The following is a 13,786-nucleotide window of genomic DNA, read 5'->3' as shown; positions in this document are numbered from 1 at the left end:
CTCTAAGCAAAGTCATTCAAAGCTTACTGCCAAATTGTTTCCTATTCCAGAAAACTGGAAGAATCTTTGATTCTAAATTGCATTACTAAGATGCTTGATTATTTGAGCAATTCCCAAAAAACAAGTCAGACTTCACAAAGAATGATCTATGATAAGCAGAACATGTGTGTGCAAAACCTGCACGTATTAGTCAGAAATCAGTCATACATAATTTTGTGGTTGATTTCCAAATACAGTACCTCCCAAATTAACTTGTTATGTCGTTGCTGAGGAGGAAATGTTACTCAGTATAGATTAAATTTTACTCCTTTCTTACCGAGCATAATTTTACTCTGAAAATTATTCATTCAAAAATTTTAAATGACAAGTTGGAAATTGAGCTTTATTTAAAATTTGTAATTAGAAAAGAAAAACAACAAATTGAAACCATTTCTAATAAAGTACTGCTTAGACATTGTTTACGTTCACGAGTATTTTAAGCTTGCAACAATAGTTATTCTAAATTTTGTGTGTTATCTAGATAGCTAGGCAATTAATTTAAAAGCATCTGTTAGACTTGCAATTATGTACCTCAGAATAAAAATAAAAAATAAAAAGGAAAAGAAAACCAATATTAAGATGCACAGCTGCAGCAAAAAATAAGTTCAAAAGGAATCACACAATGGCCTGCACTGAAAAGGACCAAATGATCACCCAGTTTCAACCCCCCTGCTATGTGCAGGGTCGCCATCCACCAGACCAGGCTGCCCAGAGCCATGTCCAGTCTGCCTTGAATGCCTCCAGAGATGGGGGCATCCACAACCTCCTTGGGCAACCTGTTCCAGTGTGTCACCACCCTCTGTGTGAAAAACTTCCTCCTAATATCTAACCTAAACTTTAACAGGCAGAGAACAGAAGAAGTATGTAACACTACTCTCCCTTTTTTTAATTACTCCAGTGTCTTCCAATGCAAGGCAAAACTGTGAAACAGAAGTAGTCACAAGAACTGAGTCTTCAGCTACTTCTGTCAGAAATTTATTTATTTATTTGTTTAAGATTTCCAGAGCCTACAGATGCAAAAGAAGAACTCTGGATCATGTTCTGCTAATCCAAGAAGAGTAGATTAATTAAACTCGGTGATAATCTCTTATGAAAATAATCAGCTATATCAGTATGCTCATTTGGGGGGCTGCGACAGGTTACAAAGTTTTTAAAACAAAGGAAGGCTGATCATTAGCAGCAGATGAGAAATAAGTAAATGTAATACATATGTAAAAGGTCATTAAAAGAAGTTGAAACTTCATGCAATTAATAATGTAAAACAATATGCAGAAAACAGATTCATAACCTCCTGACATACCTGAATAATTTCCAGTTTACAATGAAATGAAACATAGCATGGATTATAAAATGTGGAAGAGTTTCAAAGTGACATTACTAAGAACTATGTATTAATTCTAAGCAATAAATTTCATTTGCATCAGAAACCAGGAGGTTGTTGTACGAGATGACTATGGTAATAAATCTTTTTTTTTCCACATTCAGTAGATTTGCATCCTGTAATTATTACGATTTTTTTTTTTTGAGCAGATGCAACAGCTGAGTTAGAAATATTTAATTATTTTAAAATAATTTCTATCAACTCATTTCCATAAGCACTTTCTACTATTTAATTATTCTTTTAAAATGTTAAACAAAACAAACAACTCCTATGAAAACTGAAATGCCTGCAAAGTGCTATAAAGAATGAACCATAGATGTTCGTTCTTGCTTAGCTGCATAAATACATAGCTTCTACATTTGTAACATTCACTATGAAGCAAAATGACACAATTAAGCTTAATTTTGTGTCTCTTCACGTCTCAAACAGTTGGCATTACTTGACAAAAATATCCAAAAACTGTAAAGAAAGCAACATCCTCTCTTGTGAATAGAGCAGTTCTAAAATAATGTTTCTGTTTCAAGCTGCTTTGGAAACAAAAATATCCTTGATAATACTCGGACATACTGTATTTTGATTTAAATGTGGGCTAAAACAAAAAAGACTGTCAGCATACCAGTGAAAGCTTTCATTCTTTCTCTTCTCATCCCTTATTAAAACATTCTGTAAAAGAAACCACTTGCTTTTATAAGCAATCAGTACTTCATCCTCATAGTTCTCAGAGCACAGGAAACATGTTATAATGTTCAAGTGGAAAGTGAATTTCTCATTTCAGTATCTTTGCAAACAAAAAACCATCAAAATTCCCAAGGAATATGAGGAATTTAAGTTTTCCAGTTTTGAACTTGCCAACATGTTGCACTAGCACAAAAATGGTTAATCCTGTGATGGAAGAAAATACCTTCCACGCTCCGCACTGTTGAAGAGTTTCCAATTTTTATATTACCTTAAAAATACGTTCAAAAATTCAAGTACAAATGAGTCTTCCTTCTACAACAGATGGTGGTATAATGCCTAACCTGGTCAATGCAAAGGGTAGAGTTTGTTTAAAAATACAAGTTTAACATAGATTAAGCCCATTTTAAAAAAAATCTGTACTGCTGTATTTTTGTGCAAGGATATATCTGTAACTTCTTAAGGTTCTGAAGAACAAGTGTGGTAACTTTTGGTTACGTTTCTACAGGAAGCCTCCAACTAGCCTATTATCTTCTGTAAAGTTCTATAAAGATTCATAATAATGCACCCTAGGAGACAGAATACCAATTAAAAGTATTCCAAAATATTACTGTTCTTACTACTGTCATTGCCATTAAGTGTGTTGAATAGCACTTCATATAAAATGATGTTGCAAGAGTCACGAAAAGGGTATTTGATACAAGAGCTTTATAACAAAACAGCCTTTATTAAAAACATCAGAAAATTTTATGAAGAACAGGGACACAGTCAAGGATTAAAACTTACTTTCTTTCCCAGAGTAACTACTTGCTACACATAGAACTATCTATCAGATACAGAATTTATAAATATACCAGGTATCTTTCCATAATTCTTTAAACATCTCTCAAACATTGACTTAAGGATGTTCTGCCATAACTGATTTGCAATAATTCATTACTTCCTCTGATCATCTAACATTTAATGCTTAATAGCGCTTAAGGGGAAAAGGTGTAATTTAACACTTAAAGGGGAAAAGGTGCAGGACACACAAGATTACCAATCAACTGAAACACTGCATGTTGTTTTCTGAAAGGAAAAAAAAAAAAAGCCAAGTGGCTCCAACCAAGTCCCTAGCAGAGCACTTTCCATGCCTGGCAGCCTACCTCTGTCAAGGCAATACTTGCATTGAGATTCTTTTCTCAGCATGAGCCATAAAGTAAAATATTCAGTTTATTACAGCTAAACCACAGTCTATAAATTGATGCTGAATAAGAATTCAAAATATGAGGAAGAGCGTAACTCTTCCACATGAAAAAAATACAACCGAACAGAAAAAGGCAACAAATTTTACAGCAGCTGGAAATGCTAGATTTAATTATTGAAGAGAAATCATGCAGAGAATCTAGCCGCCTAGAATGATTTATAACAAACATAAAGGGAAAGTCACGTGAAATTCTCAGTTAATCAACAGAAATGACCAATAACAAGAATGTTAGCACTTAATATTTCTACAGGAAATGAAAATTGGAAACAAGTAAAACTAAGCAGTGAAGAGAACAACAGTGTCAGACAATATTTAAAAACTGACAATATTTAAAAACTGACAATTTGAGGGGGTAGATTAGTTTGCAAATTATGAAAGCAGTTACATTTTACTGAAGAAAAAAAAAAAGAAAAAGAAATCACCGAAGTTGTCACTGTTCCTCACAGACTCAGGTAAGAATCTTTGACTGGTTTGGAACATTTTCAGAAAATTAAGTGCTGTTCTGCATATACAATTCGCTGCACTAAATGGTTTGGAATAGTTTATTCACGCAAATCTTTGAGGGGAGAAGAAAAACATTGCTAGAAGAATACTCCTCAAAAATACACAAGTACTGAGATGCGGTATTACCAGTCTTGGCCAAAATTCAGTATCATCATACAGCAGCAAATTACATCTTTTTCAGAAAGATGCCTGAATACTCTAGTCCTAAAACACTTGCCAGTTTACATATTTTGAATTCTATAAATATGTATTTTCACACACAAATACATGAAGAGATTTATATAAGACAGGAGGCATATTCAAGGCAATGGGCGCACCTGCCATAAATTATAAAATAAAGTCAATTAGAGCACAAAAATTCCCTCCCCCTCCTCACACTAAATCCAATTATTCTCGTAGACCAAACTGCAGCAGACTGCACGCATAATCTAAGACACAGTGCAAACCACCAGGTTTTTCAAGGTCATTTATAGAAAGCAGGCAAGGTGGTAACATGAAATAAGCTGTTATAATTCAAGCATAAATAGGTTATTTCTTCAGCATTTTCACTCTACCAAAACTCAGGGTAAGAAAATGCCTAAGAGATCTGTGCGTGGGACATGGTGCAAAATTTGAAGTTTTTAGTGTAAGACTATAGGACTATAACTTACATCAGAAATGCACCCATCTTTCCATTCACCATAAAAATGTGTGCCCTGCTGCCATCTCCTTAAAGAAATGTGTGCAATATTGCTTCATCAGGCATGTTTGAGATTTAACAGCACTGTAAAGTTTTAAGTATATCAGCTCCCTCTGTGACTTCTCCCTATTCATAGACTTACTTATAGAGGTAACAAGTCAAAATGCAGGTGAAGAGAAATCAGAAAAGTAAAGGAAATAAGATTGCTTTTTGACTGAATTCAGCTTAAGAAGATTCTCTCACAGCCAACTCCAAAATACTATTTTCTTTCTTCCATGCAATGCTAGCTTAGAAGACAAATATCTTAACTGGCTAGCTCATAATTCATTAAGCTACTTATATTATTTCCTACAAAGTAATGTGCCAAAAGGCAGTCAAGACAATGACTTGTCTTTGTCCAGACTGCTGAGCTACAAGCAAAGAGCTCAGAGAGGGCAGGAGATTGCATCCTACTTGAGAGAAGATGAGCATTTCTTGAAGCTTCCAGAGTGCAGGACTGAAGAAGCAAAGGAATTCTGCAATGCAAATGGAGACAGACTCCCACCAAAAAGAAGGAAAAGAAAAAGATCCAAGTCAAGATGACAGATGCCTTTCTTGCCACAGAGATGGAAGTGGATGTGCAGTTGTTGATGCTATTCAAGACACAATGTTCCTTAAAGAGAAAGATCTGCCATGAAAAGACATACAGATAGACGTAATTCCTATTCCATTTTCTTCAATCTAAATCTATCTCACTTAGGCATTCACAGTTTCCTCTATATTTGAAGTGATACTCAAACTCAAATAGTATGCTAAAAACTCTTTCTTTGGAGACTCTTCTGGTGGCTTTGGTCATCCCATACTTTGGAAGGGTACAGATCACCCATGTTTAACTTGCAGCCTGCAGGCTACATGCAGACCAGGATAGAGAGTACCAAAAAGATTTTATGATTCATGAAATGAAATCAAGTCATTCACAGAATCAGAAGGATAATTTGTGCCAGAACCTAAGATTAAAAATGGCTCACACTCATCCTTGAAAATAGCTTTTTATAAATAAGTTAAACATGTGTCTACAAGGTGAAAATCAACATATCTGTACTATGTATCAAACCATAAAAACACACCCCAACACTGCAATAAGATTATAATAGTGAAGTAGACACTAATGTAATGCATTCGTCAATAGTCTGTATGTACATGAGAGAGCCCTATATTCCACACGTTTCCCACATATACACACACCTTTGTGCATGGTTTGCATCTGAAGGAAAAAAGTGAGCTGTTTATCATTCAGGGAGTTTCTGCCTAAATTCAGAGCAAAAGATGTCAAGCATGTCCCAGCCCAACGATTATTAGGGAATGAAGTAAAAAGATGCACTTTTCATCTCCACAGGACTGTCGCCAAACCCTTGATGTAATAAATGAAACACGCCTGCTATTTCACCACTGCAAAACGGTACTGTAGATATCTTACAACATCTCTGTTTGCAGGAGGGAGTAACTAGCTCTAGATGAAGTGCAGATATGTTATTAAACAACGCACAGCTTGAATCCTGGGGCCAACATAGATGACCTTTAGAACATAAGCACTGTCTAAGACAAATATGCTTTCATCTTTGGGGAATATTTTTTCAAGAAAAGATTTAAGAGAAAAACAGTTTAGGAATACGTTAAACATAAATGTGCCTTCAATCCCTTAATGCTTCATTTTAGAAACAAAACCACAAGTAGTATCGCATGTCAGAAAAAAGACTAAGTACTTTTTAAGCAGAGTATTAGGCGAATTTAGTGAGATTTAACTTCATTTTCATTAAAACATCCCAGTAATTACAGAACACAGAAGGGAGCTACATGAAATCATTAAAATCCAAAATCGGAGGTATGACTAAAGTGATTTCGAAAAAAAGTCTCGTATGTTTATTACAAGTCTATAAATCCAAGCCCTATATTTTACTTTAGAATCCCTTAAGTGGGATGAAAATGCAAAAACATAACAAACCACACTGAAGTATGTGAAATATAAGTAAAAAGGTTTTAGAGATAGATTAAGTGAAACAGCAAGCTACAGAAAAAGAAAAAAGGTAATCTCTTGTTTTGGGCTTAATAGGTTGTTATCATCCATCTTCAGTAAGACTGGAGGGAGAGAGGATGCTTGGATTTGTTTTTTTTTTCTTCCAGAGTTGTATCTGTACAGTGATTCTAAACATCTTTAACATATAAAGTGATATTTGCCTCAAGGAAGAGAAGAGCATTGGTATGATACAATTTCTTCCTCCAAAACCAGGATTTGCAGATTCTGAGGTGCTCTGCACAGCCTGGCTTTCCCCCAAGAGTATGCTATCAAAAACCCAGTAGGACTGCTAACCATTTTATACAATGGAATTGCCTGGGTCTGCAAAGCTGTTACGCACTGGAACAGGCTCCCCCCAGAGAGGTGGTTGAGTCACCATTCCCCCGAATGTGTTTAAAAACCATCTGAATGTGGTGCTCAGGGACATGATTTAGAAGAGGTTGTTAGAGTACTATGGTTAGGTTGTGGTTGGACTTGATGAGCTTGAAGGTGTTTCCCAATCTGAGCAGTTCTGTGATTACGATATTCAATTACCATATGTTTGTTACAGCAGAGTTTCTTTTTTTTGTAAGTAAGAAACACATTCCTTACCTCAAATTCAGCATGTCGGTTAATATCTTCTGCCCTCTGTCTGCTCAAGATAAATTCTGCTTCATTAGCCACTCTGACCAAATGGTCCTTCATAGTTTGACTCAACAACCTGTGGACAGAAAATATTCAAAAGCTGCCTTAAGAGAATGAAATCCTAAAACAATACTGTATATATACCTAAATGCACTGAGCTCTGTTCTATAACACTGACTTGACCATTAAGTACATGTCATAAATAAGGTTGAAGGGTAATCTTCTGGCAACTAGTAAAATTGTATTTCAATAGTAAACTAAGTCAAGAATCAAACAAGATGTAAATATCATAAACAGTAATATACAATAAAGAAATATATTAAAATCTTTCCCATACACACAACATAGGCTAAAGAAAAGTTAGCAGCTTATGCCTATAAATATCCAGAGTAAAAGCCCTAATGTAAACAATATGAAGTCCATCAAAAGAAAAGTAAATTGCACTTCTGCAGTAGTTGTTTTTTTTTTCATAAATACAAAACAGGAAGTCTACGTTAAGCATACATTTAAGTAATAATTTAAGGATATTATAAAAAAAAGATAATGTAAAATATCCTCAGTCTCACAAACAAAATGCTGAGATACACATTGCTTCAGGTTATACACAAAACAAAGCTGTGATACAATCTGAGATTTCCGAGACCTTCATAAACCTCAAGTTTATGAATGACAGCAGATATAACAAGTTGAATTACAACCCAATTATTCTGTGAGTTCACATATTGTTACTAAAAACGTTTCCTTTTTAATTAGTTACATTGGGATTCATAAAGTTAAATCTGACTATCCAGGAGCCATACACTGTTTTGAGAGGTGCACATTTCCATAGGATTACTTGAGGATAACAATTTCTATAGGATTACTCGAAGATAACTCGAAAACAAATCCTTTACTACTGGATAGTTTTGCAAAATACCTATTCTTAACCCATTATAACTTCTTTTTTTTTCTTTAATGGCTTCTCACTACTATGATAGAAGCAGAACATAAAAACGCTCGGCCCATATAAACTAAAATACATTTCAACAAGTTGAGAGTCCAGCAAGATCCTTTCTTTAGAAAGGCAGGCTTTATTATGCAGGATACATTCTAAAGCAGACGATGCCAATTTTATCATCCAGATATGTTTATTTAGAACTTCAGCTTCAGCTTAATCTATATCTATACGTATGTTTGGCAGTAAGATCATTCTTGCAGTGCTGTCTCATTTCCTATCTTGTTCCTGATTCTGCAAGTCCACCTGTGGACTTAAGTCATGAAATCTAGAGTCAGAAAAACATCACAAGATGGAAATGTTCTTTTTGTTCACTGCTTCTCACTCTACAAGGCCAGGAAAGCTGCAATATAAGAGCTAAACGAGCCAGATTAAGCCATCTCAACCATTTAAGTCACTAAACTTGCATGAAGTCTTAACAAAAGAAATAAGCACAATTCTTTATTTGGGGCATGACTTTACCTAGTGTTTGAGGAGGCTTGTGCAGAAGCAATTGTTTTAGAACTATTTTTTCTTATTTTTTTTTATTTCTTTTTTAATAAATCACTTTTGGAATGGGAGTAGCTACTATCAGCTAACCTACAGTTTGGCTGTAAGCATTAGTGACATGCTTCTACTATCATAACCTTGTAAACCTGGCACTGCTGGAATGGCATAACTTCAATTTCATAATTTTTCATGATTAAAAAAAAAAAAAAAAAAGAGAAAAACTAGTTAAGATGACGTAGTTGCTAAACTAAAAAAGAAGCCCCAACATCACTGTCTCTAAACATTTACAGCAATGTTAAGCTAAAAATAACACCCTACAGTGACAAGAACCTTTGCATAAGTAATATCATAGTCATCACACTGGGGCAGATTCCAAATATTTGACTCATCTTTCCCCAAGATCTACAGTAGCACTTGCAAATCTACCAAATAAGTATTTAAAATAAACATTTTTAATAAAGTAAAGGACTTACTAAAAGCACAGAGATCATGCATGCAGATGTATTTACTGATATGAATATATCCTGATACAGATCAGTACATCAAATCAGTAATGAATATGCAATACCCATTCCTTCTGCTAAACTGTTCAAACTTGGGAAAATACTAGTCGTTCAATTTCTGTTCAAGAAAGCATGCTTTGCAATAATCGTACTTATTTTCTACAGATTTTCCTTCTGTCTACTAACTGTAGCCAATGACCAGCCCCAGCAGATGACTGTACATTAGCACTTACTACGCATTTGCAGAGATGATGGATTTATTCCAAACGAAGCAAAAAACTACATTCTGTCACAGACCAAGTAACACTCAAAGCAAACCAGAAGTTTACCTAGTGAAAACATACAGCTCTTACGCATCAGAAGAATTCTCCTTTGGATCAGTCCCCACCTTTGTCAACTCTCTCTTAGTAATGCCACACAATTTCCCCATTTGCTCTACGATATTTCACAGTGGCCTAACAAAGCTAGAGAAACCTTTCATGTGATTTTGCAGATACAGCCTAGCTGAACTCCTCCTTTTGGCAGCCAAAAAACTCTTAAAGCTAAAAACTACACAATAGCCTAACCTCAACACAGATACCTACTAGTAACTTCCAACTCCTCCCAAAAAAAAGTCGAACAGTTTCATATTACTACGTAACAACTACTATACAACTTCATTTATTGCAGAATGCCAAATTCAGCAAGTAAATATCTTAAGAAGGTAAAAATAAATTTTTTTTATTAGTACAACTGGGCCACATAAGAAATAATTTACTGTTCTTCACCACGCAAAAGCTGTGCTCGTTATTTATATTAAAAAACCTCACAACTGTAATCTTCCTTCTCATTCACCTTTAGCAAATGCTGCACACTCCTACATTAACATTCTTTCATTTAAGCTTTTATAATTTTATTAACTGTTCAAGTTGTATTACTACGTAGGTCATCCTGGATTTTCTCCTTTGAGTACTGTATCATCTTACCAAGTGCACCATCCATATTTTATTTTGAATTTACATCCTGAAGGGCCAAATTTAGCCAATACAATACCTACCTACCTACAAATGTCATGGTGTCAAGATTTAACAGAGGCGCCCACAATCATCACTAAAATTCAAGTACAAGCTCTCAGCATCTCTATAAAAGAGCACATCAGCTTGTACAATAAAATTCTATTCATTTAGGTCTAAACAAAAAAATTTGCCAACACTGACTGCTGCTTCTTTTTTTTATTTGAGGGAAACAAAACACCAAACAGAAATTTGCTATGTGTAGCCTACTGCATGCAGCAAAAACAAATATTTCCAGCTAAGTAGATCACTACTGAGGAAATGACGAAATCACTCATTCTCACCACACTACTAGTTAACCTCTAAACTACCTAAAGTATGTTTTGTACATATGTGAGTAGTTGTAAGCTGCACTTAACTGTATTGGGGAACATAACGAGAAAAAAGCTTTCATCTACACAAAAAACCCAGTAAGTTTAGAAAAATCTGATTTTCCTTAAAATGACAACATTCCAAGGATTCAAAGGGTCATAACTGTTCTTTCTGGTACCTACTCTGACCTTCTATTCAAAATTGATCATGCATGTTTTTGGCTAAATAATTTCACTTCGCCATCAAGTGTGAACCTTCTGGTTGAGCTACAGCAGAGCGTTCATAAACACACCCCAGCTTTTTGTTTTGGTTGTTGTTGAAGATTTAAGGAGATTCCGCAAGTTGTTTTGCCATGAAGAAATTTTATAACAAAACAACTGCTGTCAATATTAATATTAAATAAACCACTATTTCACATATGCTTCTATCCTGTTTTTAATTCCAACTGATTACATCAGTATTTCTGTGCTAAATACATCTATCCCAAACTTTGGTTTATACTTGTTTTTCTGCAGCAAAAAGACCTTTTCATTTCCTTGATTGAACAGGTTATTTGAATTTCTTGTAACCCCTATTACAATGAATACCAGTTAAAAGAAATAATTGTCTACTAACTTCACTCTTATTCTTGTTTCGTAATCTCTACATGCAGATGCAAGGCCCAGATTTACTTTTTTATACCACTATCTCATGTGTCTGTTCCACTTTTTTCTGTTATCAAAACCTGAAATGCTGATGAATCACAGATTTACGGGGGTTGCTCCAAAAGTAATGCCTCCTATTTCATTATGTAGACATGTAAATTCAGAGGTGGATGCTGGAAATGCTGACGAATCACCGATTTATGAGGGTTGCTCCAAAAGTAACGCCTCCTATTTCATTATATAACTTCAGAAGTGGATGCTGGGGCATGGTAGTGAAGGCTAAACCTGCCCAACAATATCCTGTTACGGTTTGGTTTTTTTTTTACAGACAGCAGCAGAGTGGCAGTCTGACAAAATGGCACCTAATATGGAAGCACTTAAAGAACAAAGGTGTGCCCTAGAATTCCTCCATGCAGAAAGAAATGAATCCGTTGGCATTCATCAATACTTGCTTAATACTGAGGGAGATCAAACAGTGGGTATGAGCACAGTGGGTTGGTGTGTTTCAGTAGCAGCAACAGTGACAGTGGGGCACCTGCACTGCTAGAGATTTTTAAGAGTATAGCACACATGGGCTCTTGCTCACTGCTAGTGAAAATGCACAGATAGTGGTGGTGACTATGTTGAAAGACAGTGTTTTGCAATTGAGAATCTGTTCTATCAAATAGTATAATTGTGCTCTCCTATCTGTTGTCATTTCTGTGGAAATAAATAGAAGTGGCATTACTTTTGAAGAGACTCACGTACACTCCCACTTGGTAGATTACCATCTGTTTTATTTACAGAAACATCACTCAGTTTTTTCTGATCTTGAACAACGAAGTGTTTTTCCTGCATGGCTAGATATGCATGTTCTGCTTGAGTTTGACCACAACAGCTATGGGTAATGACAGTGCCTCAAACAGACTCTTCCCACTTTGCATAAGCAGTTTGTTTCATGTCAATAACTTTGTAAAGTTGAACAGCCTAGTAAAAACAAGCAGTGGGACAGAACCCATGTGGGAAATCAAATATATACTTGCATACTTTGCTGGGTCGGGAATGACATGGTAAAACAACTAAGTGATGAAATTACAGCCAAACACATAGATATTCTGATTTTTATTGTTACACTGGATAAGAACACCACAAGAGATAAAGCAAGAAATCTTTTTATTCTGATGTCTAACTGCTGAATGGTTAATTAGTGAACCTTCTTGGAACAAGGAAAAAAAAAGGAGTGCAAGAGAAAAAAAAGGTAGAATAGAAATACACGTGTAAGAGTGAGAAATGGATAAAACCTGGGTTAGTATTGCTGATGTTCAACAATTACTAGTTTTAATTGAAATACTGCAAAACCTTTGTAGACGACGCTTTCAACAGTTGTTTAGGTGTAAATCTCTCATAAAGCACCACAGGACAGACTGTGGTAGATTGTTCTAGATAGCACCACAGCAGAGAACTCCGAGATAGCCAGGAAAGGAGGACAAAAGCAAGCTTTTCTATTTGCACTCCTCGTAAACCTAGCATATAAGATTCTCTTACATCAAAAAGAGATGCATCTTACAGGGATACAAACTGTCTTTCATGGGATCTGACTACTCAGCGTGTAAAGTGTTGGAATTACAGCTGCAAGGCAGTTTTACAATTGCTTTGTGGAACTCTGGTATTTTACAAATATCCTGTTCTATCATCAAAAAAATACAGACAAGTCCATAGTTTGAACACATTTACGCCCCTCAAACTATTGAAGAAAGTGAACTGCACAGAGACACCAGAAAGCTGCCTTGGACTTGCAAGGTAATAAACCCAAATAGCACTCTGAAAGGACATCTAAGAGAGGACGCACCAATTCCTTCTTTTCTCTCTAGAAAAGCTATTCGGAACACGTAAGAGCCAAGTGAAAATTAATCTGAGGTTGCATTCACTTCTGCATCAAGACTGACAGAATTTATGAGAATTTGTACAATCCCTGTACACACACAGTGTGTAGAATACCTTCTTGTTACTACTGTATTAATTTACTTTTTAAAAGCAGATGTTACTAGAAATATCATACATAAAAATACATTTAAGAATTCCCAGGCACTCAAAAGCGTTTTATGATTTCGCTTTTTTACAGAACCAACAAATTAATGACATATTCCCCAAAGCAAAACCTACTTTTATCACATACATGCACTCCAAAATTGTGAGCATAAAGGCTTACATTAATTTTTAATCATTAAATCAGTTCTCCCAAAAAGCTTCTGCTTGTTCATTAGGTTGCAGCAAAGCTCATATGTTTCCAGTTACATAAAACGACGCAATTTAAATCCTTGCACAGATGATCAAACAAAACTCAGTAAAATAAAAAACTGTTTTTAAAATGGCTGTGTATGTCACACAACATCTTGGTGCACACACAAGATAATCAAGTCGTGTTCAAGAACCCCACCTCAAATCACTCTTCCATTTCTGAAACACATGCAGGCTACAATTTCTAATTTTAAGCACATTTCAAATGTTGGTTAAAGTCCAGCTGAATGGTCTTCCGTAGTTCAAATTCATGCATTAAAAAAAGCTGCGTCTGCTATTAAGCAAAACAATAGCTTAATAAGTCAGAACATAAG

General features: G+C 35.3%; 1 protein-coding gene across 4 annotated transcripts in view; it reads right to left on the bottom strand.

Annotated features, from left to right (window-relative positions):
• The window catches only part of LRBA (LPS responsive beige-like anchor protein), a 363,075-nt gene that overhangs the window by 233,233 nt on the left and 116,056 nt on the right, over positions 1-13,786 (bottom strand). For all 4 annotated transcript variants that reach the window (XM_052690432.1, XM_052690429.1, XM_052690431.1 and 1 more), the window contains exon 36: positions 7,169-7,277. In XM_052690432.1, the coding sequence (XP_052546392.1) occupies positions 7,169-7,277 (109 nt within the window). The remainder of the gene's footprint in view (positions 1-7,168; positions 7,278-13,786) is intronic.

Source organism: Tympanuchus pallidicinctus, unplaced genomic scaffold (genome assembly GCF_026119805.1).
Source record: "Tympanuchus pallidicinctus isolate F22 unplaced genomic scaffold, pur_lepc_1.0 scaffold26, whole genome shotgun sequence".
Classification (NCBI taxonomy): Eukaryota; Metazoa; Chordata; class Aves; order Galliformes; family Phasianidae; genus Tympanuchus; species Tympanuchus pallidicinctus.
The sequence above is the reverse complement of the archived record's forward strand: the minus strand, read 5'-3'. Positions and strand labels throughout refer to the sequence as shown.